This window comes from Ixodes scapularis, unplaced genomic scaffold, assembly GCF_016920785.2.
Source record: "Ixodes scapularis isolate PalLabHiFi unplaced genomic scaffold, ASM1692078v2 PGA_scaffold4__175_contigs__length_147842914, whole genome shotgun sequence".
NCBI lineage: Eukaryota > Metazoa > Arthropoda > Arachnida > Ixodida > Ixodidae > Ixodes > Ixodes scapularis.
The window spans coordinates 139224324-139243989 of NW_024609879.1; the positions used below are offsets into that span (position 1 = coordinate 139224324).

The following is a 19666-nucleotide window of genomic DNA, read 5'->3' on the forward strand; positions in this document are numbered from 1 at the left end:
CACTCATTAACGGTGTCGGCGGGTCGGCGCAGTTAACGTCGTCTGCTTTATGTCTGCTAGTCAAAGCGATGGCTGCTTTACCTTTCCTGCGTCTGCCGGAAATTCACCGCTTTTTCACCGGTGAGAGTCACCATTGCCTCGGGAAACAAGGAGATAACAAGAGGAAGAAATTGACCTCTTAATCTAAAATTGAGGTCAGCGATCAAATATAATACGGGAAGGGTTCACAAGGGTCGCGCGGGCATATTCCATTCAACACGCCAGCCGGTCGTGGACAGACGGTCGCCGAGTCGGAATGCCTGGGCCTATATCTGCCGTGCTCGCTTGGGCTGTGTTCCATATCTTACCCAAATAAATCCGAGTTACTCCGGCGGATCGTATCACGTGACAGCACAGATTGAAAAACGCTGGACGCGAGTAGGTTTTAGAACGCGAAGGGTACGAAACCCTTACCCTGGAGTAAAATCGAGTAAATTTCGGAACACGGCCTTGGTCGTGTTCGGTGGAATCGTGGCCGTTGGAGCTTTTCCCGGGTGTTTCTGGATCCAGCTTTCTTTTTCGTCGTGGTCTGTTTCAAGTACTTTTTACTTTTTTCTTGCTGCTTGAAGTCGGGACGCGTGAGAAGCGCACGTAAAAAAATAAACGTCCGTGGGTCGTCACGACCGCGACGGTGTCGGCCATGCTGATTTGATCGTAAGAAGTGCGCAAGACAGCTTCGGAGCTGTCGTAGGATTTCGTCGTCACCTGCGCAAAACTTGCGAAAATTTCGTTTCGTGAATATGAATTTGTTCTTAAGTTTTGTCTTACGCACATTTTTGGCGTAAGATCGTTTCGTGAATCTGGCCTCTGCACTTCCGAAAGTCGCAGGAAAGGTAAGTCAGACGCAGACGACGTTGCGAGCAGACGACGTTGCAAAGGAGCAGACGACGTTGCAAAGGAGCAGACGACGCTCAGATAGGATCAGCCAATCAGGGCTCGGCGTTCTGACGTCACCGCTACCCCCTGTGCAATAAGCAGACGAACTTGCCCTCCGCATAGCGCTTAAGCTTCTACGTCAGCTGCTTGGGGCCAGCGTAGCGGGACTCAGGTTGAACGCGAGTGCTGCGGCAGTTTGCGGACGGAACTCGTGTTCCAGCAGGACAAGACGAGTCCCAAATGAACGCTGAGGCCGCATTCGTGTTTAATCTGCGCCCACCGACGGCCTCAAGCGCGTGACGCCAAACATCAACATGCAGGAAAGCAATGCTGGGTCGAGCATGACAGCAAGCGTAATTCATCCCTCTAACAATTTTTTTTTTCTTGAGAGTGGCACATTTTAGCAGTGTTGGTTTTGCAGATTTCGGTTCTCGGTCGACTTCCACGTCGACTGAATATAGCAAAAAGCGCGAGACAAAAAATAAATTAAAAAAATGAAAAAACTCAGGCACCCGTTTTAGTACGAGGTCCTCTGCCTTGCCAATCCAACTGGAATTTCTTGTTTGATCTTTCCTTCTTGGTTTGGCCGTTAGAGTGAGCTATAAGACGAGGTCATGCAGCTGGGAATCATCATATCGAATCCGCTCTGGATTAAGCTGGTTCCGGGCGCAAAATGCGCACTGCGTTTCTGAGGTTAACGTCGCATGATTAGTCTTCCAGTGTTTATACCAGCTTCACCCGGCTACATGTTTTAACGGCATTAAAATGCAGCTGGACTAATCAAAGTTGCAGCCACCAAATTAGTCGCAGTTTTTATTGACGATTGACGTCATTGAAGTGACGATGACGTCATCAGTGACGTCACGCGTCCCATAATGCACCGCGCGGTTACGTCGACGGCGACGGCGACGCCGACGCCGCTGAAGCCGGAAAGGGGCGCCTAAGAGCAGCGCTCTGAAAGAGAAGTTCGGTAGGATGCCCTATCCTCGTCAGGTTTCTTTACTGCGTTCAATCTGTGACAGTTTGCGCGTATGTAAATAACCGTGAGCCCTATCATGTAACTGCTATACTTCCATTCCTTTCAGGTTACTCCTTCCTTGGTGGAGTATGCAGCAGAGATCAAGTAGCTCTCGTCGTCGACATAGACCCACTCTACCGCTGTGAATTAGGCTTGGCGGAGCACATCCTGAGAGTGTAGGTGCCACAATTCTGTCCGCACTTGTCCCAAGCGATGGAATGTCCGCTCGTGCTTCTCGCGTTCCTCGGGCTGCCGCTTTTTTCTCGTCGGGTTTGGAAATCATGTTTCGGGTCCTTGCCGCTGCAAAAGCTGTGCGCTGGATACCAGACTCCCCGAGAAATGCTCTGTGCTTCTAGATCCTCGCGCTCCAAATCTGCGACCGGACGCTTTATGGATCCGTCATTGAACTGCCAGGCTTTGGGAGTATAGAGGAGGCTTTGATATAATGTATGAGCAGGTGCGATCCCCGGCTTATGTAAACCAGAACGCCTACCTGTGACAAACGTCTCATTCATCCATATGTGGCTTCTTGCAAGTATTTAGCACTTTTTCCCGGTAGTTTCCACCTTCTCAGTTAAAAAAAAACTTTGCCAACGTATAATTTTTTTTTCGCCTCGTGCTACATCTTTTTTTTAGAAGTCAGTATTTCTCGCTACAATATTTATATTAATTAACAAGTATTTTTGTTTCGTTGTTGTACGCTGACAATATTCTGCAGTGGCAAAGCCGTCGTCCTAAGAGCCGAAATGGCATTACAATGGAAGCAATAATACCGCAAAAGTATTCGGAGATTTTCTGTAAACAAGCTATACTCACGGTGTATGATATATTTTTTGTGTGTAAAAGTATACAAGCTTTGGTAAAAAAAAAGAACTGGAAATTTTTTGCGATTTAAAAGATTTTTAAAAATAATTTAAAGTTTTTAAAGAAAGAATCTGCATACGAACAAAAAGTAACGCCAATGTTAAAAAAATGTAAGATGTTTACAATCCCATGTAACGCCAAATTAGAGCGCAGCTCTTGAGGAGGATGGGAGAAGGAGGAGGATGAGAGGAGGCTATACCCCTCCTCCTCTCCCGCTCGCCTCCCATTTAGCTAGAAATTGTCGCTAAATTTTCCGCTAAATTTAGCGGAAAAATTTTATCGGTATAAAATTTCATAGCTAAATTTAGCGGGGAATGTTACCGCTAAATTGAGCGACAAAAGTTTCCTCTTATAACAAAAGATATTCCCGCTAAATATAGCAAAAATGTCCCGCTAAATCGGAGGGGAGCACGAGGGAAGGGGGGAAGGTTACGAAGGGAGAGGAGGGGCCTACCTTCCCCTTCGTATTCTCCCCTCCTCCTCCTCTTCAAGAGCTGCGCTTTAATTCGGCGTCACAAAGAATTCAAAAAGGTCTTTCATTCGTAGGGAATTTTCAGAGACGCACCGTCTATGAAAATTCCCTAGAAATGAGATACCTTTTTGAATTCTCTGTAATGGAGTCACCGAACTGTTCATTATTTATTTCGTTCATGATTTATTTCCGAGTTTTATAAGGATTTATAAATTAAAATTCTGTTTTTAACCTTTTCAGGATGGCCGTGGATTTGAAGGAGCATGTGCTTGAGAAATGCATAAAGAATAAAACCGTACTGCCCCAGTGCGGTTTGGATATGCTCAACGCTTCGCTTGCGTAAGGCACTGTTCAGTAATTATAATGCCTATTTGTTTACGGCTGCATAAACATAAAACGGGGGTCATGCAAACATGACTCAATCTGCCCCTTCCTCTTAGCAGAGTAGTCGAACAATATATAAAACAAGCTCCAACGTTTTTGTTTATTTTTTTATCTATTTACAATTTAATTTCATTTTTGGAATACCTGGGATGTACACTTTCCAGCCTGCTCTTTATTGCTTCTAAATAAAAAATATATATTTAAAAAGCTCGGCAAAGTTGACATTTCAAGGTTTTTTTTCCGCGCTTTCCAGCATAATCCCTACAAAGTATATGGCGCTAGGCCTCGGCATTTATCGAAATGAAATGCTCCATTAAAATTCGAGTGCCTTCACGCTACCGCGTAACGTGTGCCGCAGCGACAGCAACTCGGAGCTTCCGGAAATCGCTATCACTACGGCGCCGTTGTCGTTTCTGAACTGTTTTCCGGACACGATTCTGAAGATTTCTACGAGAACCTTAATTCAGCTTTCTATTCCTCTTGGGTGCCTCATCCGTACCTTCTCTACTACGACGAGCCTCCTCTGCACGCCATAACTGAAATTCGCGTTCTTCGGATCCACTACGGACTTTCCGATGTCTAGCTATACGACGTCCAAGTTCGCCTGCTCGGATAGTCGTGCGCATGCATCGACACAACGAGGTGTCGACTGGAGCCACTCTATGGTGCCTGGATCGCGTCTCCGACTGGTGTGTTTAGCGTCCTATCCCGTCCATACATCAAAAGTGGTCGCCAAGTGGCAACAAATGACGTCACAGAAGCCGGAGTGTCATGCTGTTGCATGTCGCGATCCTGGCGGTTGGCCGTAGAAATGCTGGCGAAAACCACGGGCGAACGTGAGTGTCGCTGTGGTCACGGCGTTCCAGGCGCCCCAACTTCCGGCTGCTTTAGCTTCCGTGGACTGCCGCACTGGAGAGCGACCTGCAGCAGAACAGGCGTCTGGTGCATACACCACAGCTGTTGGGACGCCGCCAGGTTCGCGACCAGCGACAGCATGACGTTTTTATGACGTCATCAGGCGGAAATCGAGGGACCACTTTTTTGGACCCGGCAAACACACCAGTTGGAGACGCGTTCCAGGCACCGTAGCCACTAAGGTCAATATCGAAGTCAGTTGACAGACTTCTTGTAGGGCATCACGCCTTTTCGTGGGTGCGGCCGCTTGGTGGCGATTTTTATTCTAGGTGTTCTAGGTGGCGTAAGCTAACGCCCGATCCAGAAGGCTCAGCCGCATTCATCCATCCATTTATCCATCGCTTGTCGACAGAAGCGGTGAAACGTTAAATGGACATTGCTTAAGTAGAGAAGGGATTTTACGGGGTTGTTTTTTGTTCTTTTTATCTTTTTCTTATAGTAAGCATAACGTTTGCGTAAACGTTTGCGCAGAAAGAGCGCCATTCTGAAACGATCCCTCGTTGTCCATAGAGGCGTTGCCACTGGTGGCTCTAGGGACGCTAATCACCTAAAGAACCTCGCTGTGCTCGCGTTTTCTTGCAAGTAGAGTCAAATCATAGCGTCCTCTATACTACAACAACCTGCCAGTTCGACGACGGAGCCATAGAGTGCCCGGTCGCAGATTTGGAGCGCGAGGATCTGGTAGCACAGAGAATTTTTCGGGGAGTCTGGTATTCAGCGCACAGCTTTTGCAGTGGCGAGGACCCGAAACATGGGTTTCAAACCCGACGAGAGAAAAAAGCGGTAGCCCGAGGAACGCGAGAAGCAGGAGCGGCCATTCCATCGCTCGGGACTAGTGTGTTTCGGCGCCTCGCCGCAGCGGGGCGCCCATTACATGACTCTTGTCTGCCGCTCTACCTTTGCACTTTCGGCGGCCGCGTCACGGCGATCTGCCAGGATTTATCAGGATTAGCGGCGAGATGTTTGGCGGCGCCCTCCCGTGGTTCTCTCTTGTGACGTCATTACCTTGCGAAGAACAAGTTCGATGGTGTTTGTATTGGGCATGGTGGAAGCTTGAAATCATTGCGCTCTCAAAGGAACACTGCCAACACCGTCAAAAGTGAAGTTCTTCCATTCCTCTTATTTCCATCGATGAGAAATCCTTTGCCGACGTCATAGCCAGCATTCGGCCAATCGTGGAAAGCTGACCACAGCGACGCTTTTGACCGCGCACGTCGCCAGTAGAGGAGGCTATGGTGAAATGCGCCAGTGCACGAGGTTCGTGTTTCGGGCGGAACTTGGAAGCAAATGGCGGCGCGGCACTAAAGTGAGCGGCCCTTGGAAGTACAGTGTTCTAGAAAGTTCGAGTGGCAAGAGCGGCGGCCACCTCGTAAAGATTTTGCGCGTAGACGACACCGTGGCGCTGCTGTGCCCTCGGAGCACAGCATTGATTGTATATCAAGAGACATTAGTGAACTAGGGGAAGGCTCCGAAATAATTATTATGGGAGACATGAATGCCCATATTGAGGGTCTGGATGGGTATACGGACTCAACTGGAAGCATATTACTAGAACTGGTGGAAAAACATGACTTAGTTTTATGTAATACCAGTCAGAAGTGTGACGGGCACATAACTTGGGAAACTGGCAATCTGCATTCAACTATAGATTGCGTACTCATGTCACACAAAATATATGGTAAGTTACAAGTAATGAAAATAGATGAAGAAGGTTCCAAAAGTCTTGGTAGTGATCACAAACGTATTAAGCTGAATTTTGCCAGAGAAGTAAATGCTGAAACTAGACAACATAATTCAAAGCAAACTTTCTGCAGCGACAAAGAGTTGGAAATAGTTGTTGAAAGAATAGAGGCAGCAGTTTCAGGGCAACGGCATACAGATTGGACCTATGAGAGCCTAACTAGGCTTTTTTCTCTAGAACTAGACAAAGTTAAGAGTAAACGAAAGGGGAAGCAAGGACATAGACCAAAAAGTTGGTGGGACAAAGAAGTGAAGCAAGCGATACAAAAACGTCAGGAAGCCTCTAGAGAACACAGGTATTCCAAGCGTAGTGGGGAGTCCGAAACGGAAGTAAAAAGAAAATGGGACAATTTTGTAACATGTCGCCGAGAGGCATCCAGTTTGATCAATGCGAAAATTCAGAGAAAGGGTGAGGAATGGATGAGTAATGTAAGTAAGAAAGATAGAAATGCTGCCAAGAAGTTTTGGGAGCACTTGAACTCACTCGGTGAAACAACGCAAGCTAGACAGAGGTTTATACTCTCGCATCAGGGAGATCAATTAGAGGGAGATGATGCGATACAATATATAGGAGCAGTGATGGAGGAGAAATTTCGGGAACGGGTACATGTGGAAGATAGGAGAACCGAAGGAAGTAGCAGTCCAGTTTGTGACATCGCGGATTTTGGACAAAGAGAATGGGAAAAGGCGGAACGAAGAGTCCCTAGTGGCACGTCGACAGGCACAGATGGTATCCCTATCAAGCTGGTGAAGAATTTGGGTCCTAAATCTAAGGCAAAACTAAGGGAGGTAGTGAGTACCATGATAACAAAAGGAAATATTCCAGATGAATGGAGGCTTAGTAGGATGAGTATGATATATAAGGGAAAGGGAGATAAGTCTGATATTAGGAATTATCGTCCTATAACCGTGACACCGGTTATTTACAGGTTGGTAATGCAGATTATAAAGAACAGACTGGAGGAATGGGTAGATTGCGAGGGCATACTGGGCGAGTTACAGAACGGGTTTCGAAAACAAAGAAGGTTGGAGGACAACTTATTTTCTCTAACACAGTGTATAGAAATAGCGCAAAAAGAAAACAGACAGCTCTGGCTGGCATTTCTGGATATCAAGGGTGCCTATGACAATGTGAACCAAAGCAACCTGTGGGACATAATGGAGAACTTAAACCTAGATGAAGGACTAACAGCACTATTAAGGCACATTTACAAAGATAACAAGGTGATTATAACATGGGAAGGAAAGGCGACAGGGAAAATAGAGATAAGACGAGGCCTTAGGCAGGGGTGCCCGTTATCGCCTTTGCTGTTTATGTTGTATCTGAGAGGATTGGAGGATAGACTAGAGAAGAGTGGGCTTGGGTTCAACCTTTCTTACAGTAAGCTAGGCCAAAAAATTCAGCAATCCTTACCGGGATTGATGTATGCGGACGATATTGTACTAATGGCTAACAACAGGACAGAGTTGCAGGAATTAATGAGCATCTGTGGTAGGGAAGGAGAGGAATTAGGTTTAGAATTCAGTAGCGAAAAATCGGCAGTCATGATTTTTAACGAGGATGAAGTTGAGAGGCTGAAGATACAGAATATTACAGTTGAGAGAGCTAGTAAATACAAGTATCTAGGAGTATGGATATGTGATGGTGCAGAATATCTCAGAGACCATGAAAAGTATATAATAGGTAAGGGCAACAGAAATGCAGCTGTAATGAAAAATAGAGCACTTTGGAATTACAACAGGTATGAGGTGGTGAGAGAGATTTGGAAAGGGGTCATGGTGCCTGGCTTGACTTTTGGAAACGCAGTGCTATGCATGAAATCCGAAGTGCATGCGAAACTAGAAATAAAACAGCGCGGAGTAGGTAGACTGGCTTTGGGGGCGCATTGCAAAACGCCAAACCAGGGAGTACAAGGAGACATGGGATGGGCATCATTTGAGAGCAGGGAAGCGGTGAGCAAGGTAGAATTTGAGGATAGGTTGAGGCTAATGGATGGGGAGCAATGGGCACGAAAGGTTTTCAGCTATTTATACATGAGGAGTGTAGACACAAAGTGGAGACAGCGCACTAGGAAATTAAGAGGAAGGTTTTTGGGCTATAGCGAAGATACGGAAGAGCAACTCTCAGTTAAGAAGAAAGTTAAGGCCACAGAAAGAGATCGGTGGCTAGAGGGAATGCAGACAAACACTGCTCTGGAAAGCTATAGATTAAACAAAAGAGTTATTGCCAAAGAAAGCATTTATGACAATTCTAGGGGAAGCTCATTGCTGTTTGAGGCAAGAACGGGTGTTCTGCGAACCAGAACATACAGAGTGAAGTACCAGGAAATTGATACAGTGTGCACTGCTTGTGGAGAGGAGGACGAGACGGCTGAGCACTTGATACTCTACTGTAAAGGGCTTCACCCTATGCCTACCGAAGACAACATAGATTTAATAAAGTCATTGGGTTTTAGAGACAGCGAAGGGAGAGTGGATTTCAAGACTGTAGAGATTACCAAGCAAAGATTAAGTGAATGGTGGCAGAAATCGAGAGAAAACTAGGTATTTTCTTAATCACTGATGGCAAGGGGGTTTCATAGCCTCACTTTCTTTGCACTGCGGAGTGAATATAGATTTCACATTTAAATATTCTAAGCTTAAATGGTAAAACAAAATGGCTAGGTGGCGTAAGCTACCGCCCGATCCAAAGGGCTCAGCCGTATTCATCCATCCATCCATCCATCCAGCGCGCACCCGTGAGCTCCGTCTTTGGCGCCGATTTTTACGGCCCATCTGAGATCCAGCCTCGGTATTTCAAACACTCTATACTTCACCTTGTCCGGGAATTCTGCTTCGTAGTGTTTTCTCCCTTCTCAGACATTGCGGAAGCCTCTACGTGCCAGCGTTCGCCAGTTCGCGCACCTCGAGCGTCGAGTTGAATTCTAGTCACTCATCACTAACTTAATTCTGCGGAGTCGCGTGCTCTGTCAGAAGGACCATTGGACCCACGAAGCCACCGTATTGTCTTCTAACAAGGCAAAGCCGGTTGTAAACCTTGATTGCGGGATTTTATGAATCCCTATGTGGCACAGAGACGATAGAAAAGTCTTCACGATTATCTACTAAAAATATTCGATGCTTACGAAACAAAATCTTTTTTTAATACTACGAACTAACCTCGCGTGGAGCCCCTATGCATTTGCCCACAAAAACCGCACAGCTGTGGTTTGTGTGAAGCAGAGCGCCATGTTGTTTTGTCATGCGGTCTTTCCCGCTTTGGAAATGCGACCACCGGAAGTTCCGAATCGGCCATCTTGGGCCTGGGTGAACTCAGCCGGGTGAAGCGTAGCGGAAGCAGGGCGGCTGCGTGCTGGAAGACTCGTTTTCTGTTTGCTCGCCCTCATTCGCCTACGATTTGTTTGAAAACTTTGTGTATATGGTCGTAGCTGCCTTTGAAAAGTCACGTAAATTTTTACAAAAGCGCAGTATAGACGCTTTTGCAGCAGCTGTGTATGGCCGCCGCCATAACCGACCTTCAGTTTTTGTTTCCTCTTATTCCGTTTACCTCCCTTCAGTATTACCGTAGCAGGACAGGTTATTGCCATCTTGGATTCTTTGTGTCCTTCCCCCAGCATTGGCCTTTGTGGAGGCTCGTCAACGCCCGCTTTAGTGGCTCGGTATCTCGTAAGAAAAGAGAAGGTCAGCAATGGCGGCTGTAATCCTGAGCGTGTGTAAAACGTCTATACCTTCTGATGGATACAGAGGGTACGTCAGCGCGTTGTTTATTTTTTTCGGACTACCTATCTATCTATATATCTATATATATATATATATATATATATATATTGAGAGAGAAGCGGGCACATTTTGTAAATGCTAACTTGAGCCGAGAGAGTTTTCCATCATGTTTCTACAAACCAAATGTTTGATTTTCTTATTGCACACATGTAATCCTCAGCGCAAGGGAACTGCGAACAAGGATACGAATTCGATTGCGAAAGAATTCGGTGTGATAAACTGCGTTGGCAAACGAAGGATACGCTACCTATCCTATTAAACTTGACCTCAGAAAGTGGGCATACTTTATTCGAGTTATCTGAATTCTTGCTCAATTCAAAATACAACCATTAAAGGAAAAATTATTGAACTGAACATGCAGTTCTTTCAGTGTAGATACTGCTTGATCGTTCTTGGTTAAAGACCGACGACCAGTTCGCGCTTTCCACTTTTCTCCCGCTTCCCCCTCTCCCCCTTCTCCTTGTCCACCGTTGCCTGTTTCCTCCTCCCCGAGGGTGAGGAGGATCTTCTGCCTTAAAGAATCTCGAGTCTGGTCGTCGTCCCTTAACAGATTCTCGAGAGACAGAGAGGGAAATGACAGGAAGATCCATTAGTGGATTCTTCGGGAATGCGTTCTCATGAAACTGGGAAACGCCACACACGTCCCTGTTTGGGAAACGCTTACGGTAACCCCTTCATTTTTTTTTTTTTTTTTTTTTTTTTTGGGGGGGGGGGGGCTTTCTCTTTTGCTTCCCCCATACAAAAATGGTCTATGGTTGTCTATGGAAATTTATATGGCTGTTTATCACCCCCTATGGCCCTCTATGGTCGGCCATAGAAATCCATAAAGACAGCTACAGCCAGCTATAGAAGAATCTATGGCCCTGTGTCTAAAGACTGGGAACCAATACATTTTCTTTACCCGCTTATAGATAATTCTATGGACACAAGTCTAAAGACTGGGAACCAATAAATTGTCTTTAACCCTCTATAGAAAATTTTATGGCCCAGAGTCTAAAGACTGGGAACCAATAAAATTGCTTTAGACGCCTATAGAATGTTATATGGCCCCATTTCTAAAGACAGCGAACCAAGAAATGTTTTTTACCCGCCTATAAAAAATCCTTTGGCCCCGAGTTTAAATACTGGAAACCAATTATTGGTCTTTACTCGTCTATAGAAAAATTTATGGCCCCGAGTCTAAAGGCCAAGAACCAATACATTTTCTTTCCACGCCTATAGAAAATCACTACCGGCGCTTACTTTTTAGTAAAAACACTCCACGTTAGAAAATTAAATCAATACTAAATTTTTGTAATGGAGGTGACAAACCATGACCCAAGATATGTTCTCTGCTGTTGCAACGAGTCGTGAAAATTAGTAATATCGTTTGTTTGAAGAAGCCATTAAAATATTTGTGCCACAATTAAAATTATTTATTACCCCCAAAAGTGAAAATAAATTACAATGGCGCCGAACACTGCAACCAAGCAATAGCTTGATTGCAATCTTCAGCACCAGTGTACTGCATGTCATCACTGCATTGTCAACGTGATTCATCAAACTTATTAAAAAGATAATCAATAAATTTTAGTTAATTAGCCTAATGATCTACATTTGCTTTTTTCAGGGTGTCGAATTAAGAGATGGGGGCTATTCCAAGAGACCATTCAAATAATGTATTAAGTACGAGTAATATTTGCTCCGCCTCTCCGTGTTTTTGAGACAAATGATGGGTCACCGGGAAAGTCGGATTCAAAAATTAGACTGCTATATATACAGCTAGTGCGAACATAGCATACGTTCGTACTGAATGTATAAATGGCAGTCCGGTGTTGCTGCGTTGTTGCTGTTCTGTGGGGTAGTGTTCTGCTTGTGTTGTGTGTACTCTGTGTGTTCAGATATGTATGTATATCTACCATGTAGCGTTCACAAGTTTGGGGAACTTGAAGTAAATTTTTTTAGAGTGTGCTGGCTAAAGAGAGCCATAGGATAAGCCATAGAGGAGTCTTTAGCCAACCATTAGAAAAGCTAAAGAGCGCTATGGCTGGACAGCGATAGGGCCATAGACAAAGCTAAAGAGCCCCATAAAGGCGACCATAAGAAATGCTAAAGACAGCCATAGAAACTTCTTTAGCTAATTGGGCCAAATAGCTAAAGCCGACCATACAAAGAATTTTCTATAGCCGACCATAGGACATTTTTGTATGGGCCTTTACGTTTTGCTGCCTCTTTCTGGCCTCGTTATGGGGACAGTGTTAGCGTTTCCCAAAGGGAGACGGTTGTGGCGTTTCCCAAGGGTTACGCTAACGGATTCCCCATGAATCCTCCGATGGATCTTCCTGTAATTTTTTTCGCCCCCCTTTTTTGAACTTTGCATTTCAAATTACGTCAACGCCCTTGGATACGGTCATCCATATCACTCGTAAGAGACCCAGATCCATTCCACTCGTGGAATAAACAGCATCCATCGTTTTAACTACACACACATCACAGCCCATGTAGCGCTACCACGGAAACTCAGAGCGAAGAACAACCGGCGACAGCGGAGCGGCAACTCAGCACGCCCGCATTTCACCGCGCCGCGGCGCAACGCCTCCTTTGCACCAAAACCATAGTGCTGAATGAGATGCCGTTACCAGAGATGGCCAACGTTGGGCACAGATTGAACGCAACGATTGCGTCAGCGTTCGGCTCAACCTTGACTCGAAGCCGAGCGCTGACTCAGCACTCCTTTCCACTATGTGTCCAGTGTTGGCCTCCTCTGATTAAGCCATCTCATTCAGCGCTACGGCTGTTATCTAGCAGGTGTTGTGTGGCGCCTCCTCCCCCCTGGCTCCATGCCAGCTCTGCGCGTGACTTTGCCAAAAATGATGTTGATTGGGGCGAAGCTCTGGTGGTGCTGATCACACTGATTTTGTTCATAGGTAGTGCTGATTGTGCTGATTTTTTATTGCTCGTTTCATCCGTGACATCCCCAGCTTTTGAGTTACTACAACATCTCATAGCCCCCTAATCGTCCCGCAGTCATGGCCGAGTGGTTAAGGCAATGGACTAGAAATCCATTGGGGTCTCCCCGCACAGGTTTGAGTCCTGTCGACTGCGCAAACATTTTTTTCTTTTTTTTTTTTTTTTGGAGATGACAGGTCGGATGGCAATTGGTGTGAGCACGGACGCCGGACGGACAGGGCTAGACCCTAAGGAGCTTCGCCCCTAAAATAAAAGGGCTCCTTTTGACGAAAACCCGGCGGTGTCTGTCAGTTTGTCAGCGCAGGGGAGAAAGGGAGAGGTGGACGCCTGCCCACGTCACGCTTCGGACCAATGGGAGGGTCGCACGCGACAACTGACAAACGAAAGACAGCGCCGGGTTTTCTTCAAAACCCGGCGGGGTCGGGTTTTCTCCAAATTCCGGCGTTAATCTTAACACTTTAAAAAAGTAGGCATTGCACTTCTACCAAGTCAGCTTCAGTGCGCAGCCATTTACGTTTACGTTGACACTTATTTTTACTTTGTTTCAAAGCCGCGTGCCCCCAGACTGCTTTCGACCAAGAGGACAGGAGGTTCCCCAAGTCACGAGTTTGCCTGGCGACGTCGTCGATTTGTCGGAACTCTGTAAATCAATATATCCCTACAAACCGGAGATCGAACACTGTTTCGTAAGTCTGTCTTACTTTTGCTGTCCACTTTTAGTTCCATATATGGCTGCCATCAGGGGCATGGTTCACACATTTGGGTACGAATGTCATCGAGTGTTTGCTCGCTTCAAACCGCTTCGAAAGACTGCGCTCAGTCACTGGCGCCATCAAGGGGGTGGCGCTGGGACGCATCGATCTGCCTATGACCAGACCACAGTGTACGATATAAAATTGCGCGACGATCAAACGACGAGATGCGTTTAGACAGCGGAAGCAAGGTCGTAGGATGTGTTTTCCCGCCAAATCTAGCGGGGAAACTGACTTGGTGCATAGGTCACGTGACGTATTGTTTTTCCTCTAGCGGGTAACTTGAATGCCTAAACGTGATGCGTTCAGACAGGTAGACGCCATGTCACATCACATTAATTTCCCGCCAAATTTAGCGGGGTACCTTCGTTTACGTGGGGATGGGCCCTAACAACTGCCGCTGTAACATAATTAGGTGAGGGCGCACGGCACAGCAAACGCTGCGACACGCTCGACCAGATAGAGTCCTCGTGGCGCGCGTTCGAGTAGCCTTAGCCGACGACAGCGCCTCCATTGCGTAGTCACGGCACTCACTGCCACTCTTCACACCATTTACCATCATGTATGTATTGTTGGAAGAATAATTTAGTGTTCATTTTCATTGTATCGTTTATAGTTCAATTTTGCACCCCCTCCCCCCCCCCCCCCCCCCCGCTTTTTTTTTCTTATGTAAAGCCTCCCCTAAGTCAAATGAACAAAATAAAATGAATTGAAACTTAGAGAAAAAAAAAAGTGTCTCATGCGGGCGCGCGTCTTTTTTCGGGGGGGGGGGAGGGGGGGGGGGTGTCTGAAGTCACTGACTAGCCCTTTCAAAGGCATGACTTCAACTCCGCACCATAGATCTATACGACTCACTTCCCTTATAAAACTGTTATTGCCGCCACTGGGGCACGAACTAAAGCTTCAATACCAAAAAGTGTCTAACCAATAGGGGTAGCTCAAGTGCTAAGTTCTACAAGGCGTTGCGCACCCCAAAAAACACTTTAAAAACAAGCATGTTTCAATCACATAGGAAGCATGGAAAACCGGGTCTGCGAGGTTAGCCGCATATTGAGGAGCCATTTGATGGCGCCGCTTGCCACTAAGGCGAAGAGTGGACTCTATCTGCCAACTTCGACGCGTGTGATGTCCATATTTCGCACCATAAACCATACTGGAGGTTTGCAGGAATTACGAGAAGAAATCTACGAACTCTCTTTGAGCAATGGTCTCGTATATTGGTGTCAAAACTATTTAAAGCACACGGTGAAACAATGATGATTAACATACAGCAGATTGAAAGCGTTCCAGTGCTACGTGGTAGATAACAACAGGGTGCAATTTCTTTTTAAGCTTATTGCTGCGTTTTTGAAGCACGAATTTGATTAAGGGGCTTTAAAGGGGCCATGAGATGATTTTTCAACTAATTCCTCCTTAGCTTTCCGCTTCAACTCAGAAGAAAAATGAGAAATCACGCGGTTGCGACGTGCTTGGGCACCGGAGGCGTTGGCTCCAAGCTTCCACCATGCTTTTTAAGCACACCACAGAACTTCTCATTCCCAAGTGATGATAAGTTCTGTCATGTCACTCATTGGCCACGAACGTGAATTCAGAAATTCGTCGACGGGTTGATTGTTGACGAGCGCAGTGCTCGTGCCCGATGTGTGTCGCTGGTGCATAAGACGACGTGCTTTGGGTACCGCGGATGTATCCCAGTAATAAGGCGGCAAGCTTTCGAAACAAAAGACATAAGAAATAGTCTGCTACATCTTTTTTAATTTTCGTACCGAAAGCCAGGTTTTTACTTTTTAGCCCATTTCATTTGGCTCGCTAAAGGAAGCGCGATTAGTAGTCTATACGTGAAATAATTTATCTCGGTCCAAAATTAATTTTCAAACCCCTTTCAGCTTTTTCTCTGGTCGTAGTTGCGCGTAAAAGCGGGCACAGATTCAATACCACTTAGAAGACAAGGCCCACCAGTCGTCATCACTTGTGGATCCACGCATCGCCGAGTAGCTTGCTTTCGCATCGCTGATAGCGCGTCTTGCAGCGTCTCCCACTGAGCGACTCCAAAAGGAGGCGTCGAGTTCTTGCACCTTGACTTGACATTAGTCGAGTCGCGACTCGACTCTATCGCTTCGCCTCGACTCGACTCAACTCGACTCGCCTAGATTCGCCTAAATTTCCCTCGACTCACCTCGACTCTCCTCGACTTGCCGCGGCCCAACTCACTCGACTCGACTCAACTCGACTCGCCTAAACTTCCCTCGACTCACCTCGACTCACCTCAACTTGCCTCGGCCCGACTCACTCGACTCGACTCGACTCGCCTAAACTTCCCTCGACTCACCTCGACTCACCTCGACTTGCCTCGGCCCGACTCACTCGACTCAACTCGACTCGCCCCGATTTGCCTAAACTTCCCTCGACTCACCTCCACTTGCCTCGGCCCGACTCACTCGACTCGACTCGACTCGACTCGCCTCGACTCGCCTAAACTTCCCGCAACTCACCTCGACTCACCTCGACTTGCCTCGGCCCGACTCACTCGACTCGACTCAACCCGACTCGCCTCGACTCGCCTAAACTTCCCTCGACTCATCTCGACTTGCCTCGGCCCGACTCACTCGCCTCGACTCAACTCGACTCACTTCGACTCGCCTAAACTTCCCTCGACTCACCTCGACTCACCTCGACTTGCCTCGGCCCGACTTACTCGACTCGACTCAACTCGACTCGCCTCGACTCGCCTAAACTTCCCTCGACTCACCTCGACTCACCTCGACTTGCCTCGGCCCGACTCACTCGACTCGACTCGCCTCGACTCGCCTAAACTTCCCTCGACTCACCTCGACTTGCCTCGGCCCGACTCACTCGACTCGACTCGACTCGATTCAGCTCGACTCGCCTAAATTTCCCTCGACTCACCTCGACTTGCCTCGGCCCGACTCACTCGACTCGACTCGCCTCGACTCGCCTAAACTTCCCTCGACTCACCTCGACTTGCCTCGGCCCGACTCACTCGACTCGACTCAACTCGACTCGCCTCCACTCGCCTAAACTTCCCTCGACTCACCTCGACTCACCTCGATTTGCCTCGGCCCGACTCACTCGACTCGACTCAACTCGACTCGCCTCGACTCGCCTAAATTTCCCTCGACTCACCTCGACTCACTTCGACTTGCCTCGGCCCGACTCACTCGACTCGACTCAACTCGACTCGCCTCGACTCGCCTAAACTTCCCTCGACTTCCCTCGACTCACCTCGACTCACCTCGACTTGCCTCGGCCCGGCTCACTCGACTCGACTCGCCTCGACTCGCCTAAACTTCCCTCGACTCACCTCGACTCACCTCGACTTGCCTCAGCCCGACTCACTCGACTCGACTCAACTCGACTCGCCTCGACTCGCCTAAACTTCCCTTGACTCACCTCGACTCACCTCGACTTGCCTCGGTCTGACTCACTCGACTCGACTCGACTCGACTCAACTCGACTCGCCTCGACTCGCCTAAACTTCCCTCGACTCACCTCGACTCACCTCGACTTGCCTCGGCCCGACTCACTCGACTCGACTCGCCTCGACTCGCCTAAACTTCCCTCAACTCACCTCGACTTGCCTCGGCCCGACTCACTCGACTCGACTCAACTCGACTCGCCTCCACTCGCCTAAACTTCCCTCGACTCACCTCGACTTGTTTCGGCCCGATTCACTCGACTCGACTCGACTCAACTCGACTCGCCTCGACTCGCCTAAACTTCCCTCGACTCACCTCGACTCACCTCGACTTGCCTCGGCCCGACTCACTCGACTCGACTCAACTCGACTCGCCTCGACTCGCCTAACTTCCCTCGACTCACCTCGACTTGCCTCAGCCCGACTCACTCGACTCGACTCGACTCAACTCGACTCGCCTCGACTCGCCTAAATTTCCCTCGACTCACCTCGACTTGCCTCGGCCCGACTTACTCGACTCGACTCGCCTCGACTCGCCTAAACTTCCCTCGACTCACCTCGACTCACCTCGACTTGCCTCGGCCCGACTCACTTGACTCGACTCGACTCAACTCGCCTCGCCTCGACTCGCCTAAACTTCCCTCGACTCACCTCGACTTGTTTCGGCCCGATTCACTCGACTCGACTCAACTCGACTCGCCTCGACTCGCCTAAACTTCCCTCGACTCACCTCGACTCACCTCGACTTGCCTCGGCCCGACTCACTCGACTCGACTCGCCTCGACTCGCCTCAACTTCCCCCAACTCACCTCGACTCACCTCGACTTGCCTCGGCCCGACTCACTTGACTCGACTCGACTCAACTCGCCTCGCTTCGACTCGCCTAAACTTCCCTCGACTCACCTCGACTTGTTTCGGCCCGATTCACTCGACTCGACTCGACTCAACTCGACTCGCCTCGACTCGCCTAAACTTCCCTCGACTCACCTCGACTCACCTCGACTTGCCTCGGCCCGACTCACTCGACTCGACTCGACTCGCCTAAACTTCCCTCGACTCACCTCGACTCACCTCGACTTGCCTCGGCCCGACTCACTCGACTCAACTCGACTCGCCCCGATTTGCCTAAACTTCCCTCGACTCACCTCCACTTGCCTCGGCCCGACTCACTCGACTCGACTCGACTCGACTCGCCTCGACTCGCCTAAACTTCCCGCAACTCACCTCGACTCACCTCGACTTGCCTCGGCCCGACTCACTCGACTCGACTCAACCCGACTCGCCTCGACTCGCCTAAACTTCCCTCGACTCATCTCGACTTGCCTCGGCCCGACTCACTCGCCTCGACTCAACTCGACTCACTTCGACTCGCCTAAACTTCCCTCGACTCACCTCGACTCACCTCGACTCACCTCGACTCACCTCGACTTGCCTCGGCCCGACTCACTCGACTCGACTCAACTCGACTCGCCTCGACTCGCCTAAACTTCCCTCGACTCACCTCGACTCACCTCGACTTGCCTCGGCCCGACTCACTCGACTCGACTCGCCTCGACTCGCCTCGACTCGCCTAAACTTCCCTCGACTCACCTCGACTTGCCTCGGCCCGACTCACTCGACTCGACTCGCCTCGACTCGCCTAAACTTCCCTCGACTCACCTCGACTTGCCTCGGCCCGACTCACTCGACTCGACTCGACTCGATTCAGCTCGACTCGCCTAAATTTCCCTCGACTCACCTCGACTTGCCTCGGCCCGACTCACTCGACTCGACTCGCCTCGACTCGCCTAAACTTCCCTCGACTCACCTCGACTTGCCTCGGCCCGACTCACTCGACTCGACTCAACTCGACTCGCCTCCACTCGCCTAAACTTCCCTCGACTCACCTCGACTCACCTCGATTTGCCTCGGCCCGACTCACTCGACTCGACTCAACTCGACTCGCCTCGACTCGCCTAAATTTCCCTCGACTCACCTCGACTCACTTCGACTTGCCTCGGCCCGACTCACTCGACTCGACTCAACTCGACTCGCCTCGACTCGCCTAAACTTCCCTCGACTCACCTCGACTCACCTCGACTTGCCTCGGCCCGGCTCACTCGACTCGACTCGCCTCGACTCGCCTAAACTTCCCTCGACTCACCTCGACTCACCTCGACTTGCCTCAGCCCGACTCACTCGACTCGACTCAACTCGACTCGCCTCGACTCGCCTAAACTTCCCTTGACTCACCTCGACTCACCTCGACTTGCCTCGGTCCGACTCACTCGACTCGACTCGACTCGACTCAACTCGACTCGCCTCGACTCGCCTAAACTTCCCTCGACTCACCTCGACTCACCTCGACTTGCCTCGGCCCGACTCACTCGACTCGACTCGCCTCGACTCGCCTCGACTCGCCTAAACTTCCCTCAACTCACCTCGACTCACCTCGACTTGCC

General features: G+C 48.8%; 1 protein-coding gene across 1 annotated transcript in view; it reads left to right on the plus strand.

Annotated features, from left to right (window-relative positions):
• LOC121837599 overlaps positions 1-19666 on the plus strand; it is a 39794-nt gene that overhangs the window by 11760 nt on the left and 8368 nt on the right. The window contains exons 7-9 of the mRNA XM_042293252.1: positions 2001-2109; positions 3510-3608; positions 13588-13727. Of these exons, the coding sequence (XP_042149186.1) occupies positions 2001-2109; positions 3510-3608; positions 13588-13727 (348 nt within the window). The remainder of the gene's footprint in view (positions 1-2000; positions 2110-3509; positions 3609-13587; positions 13728-19666) is intronic.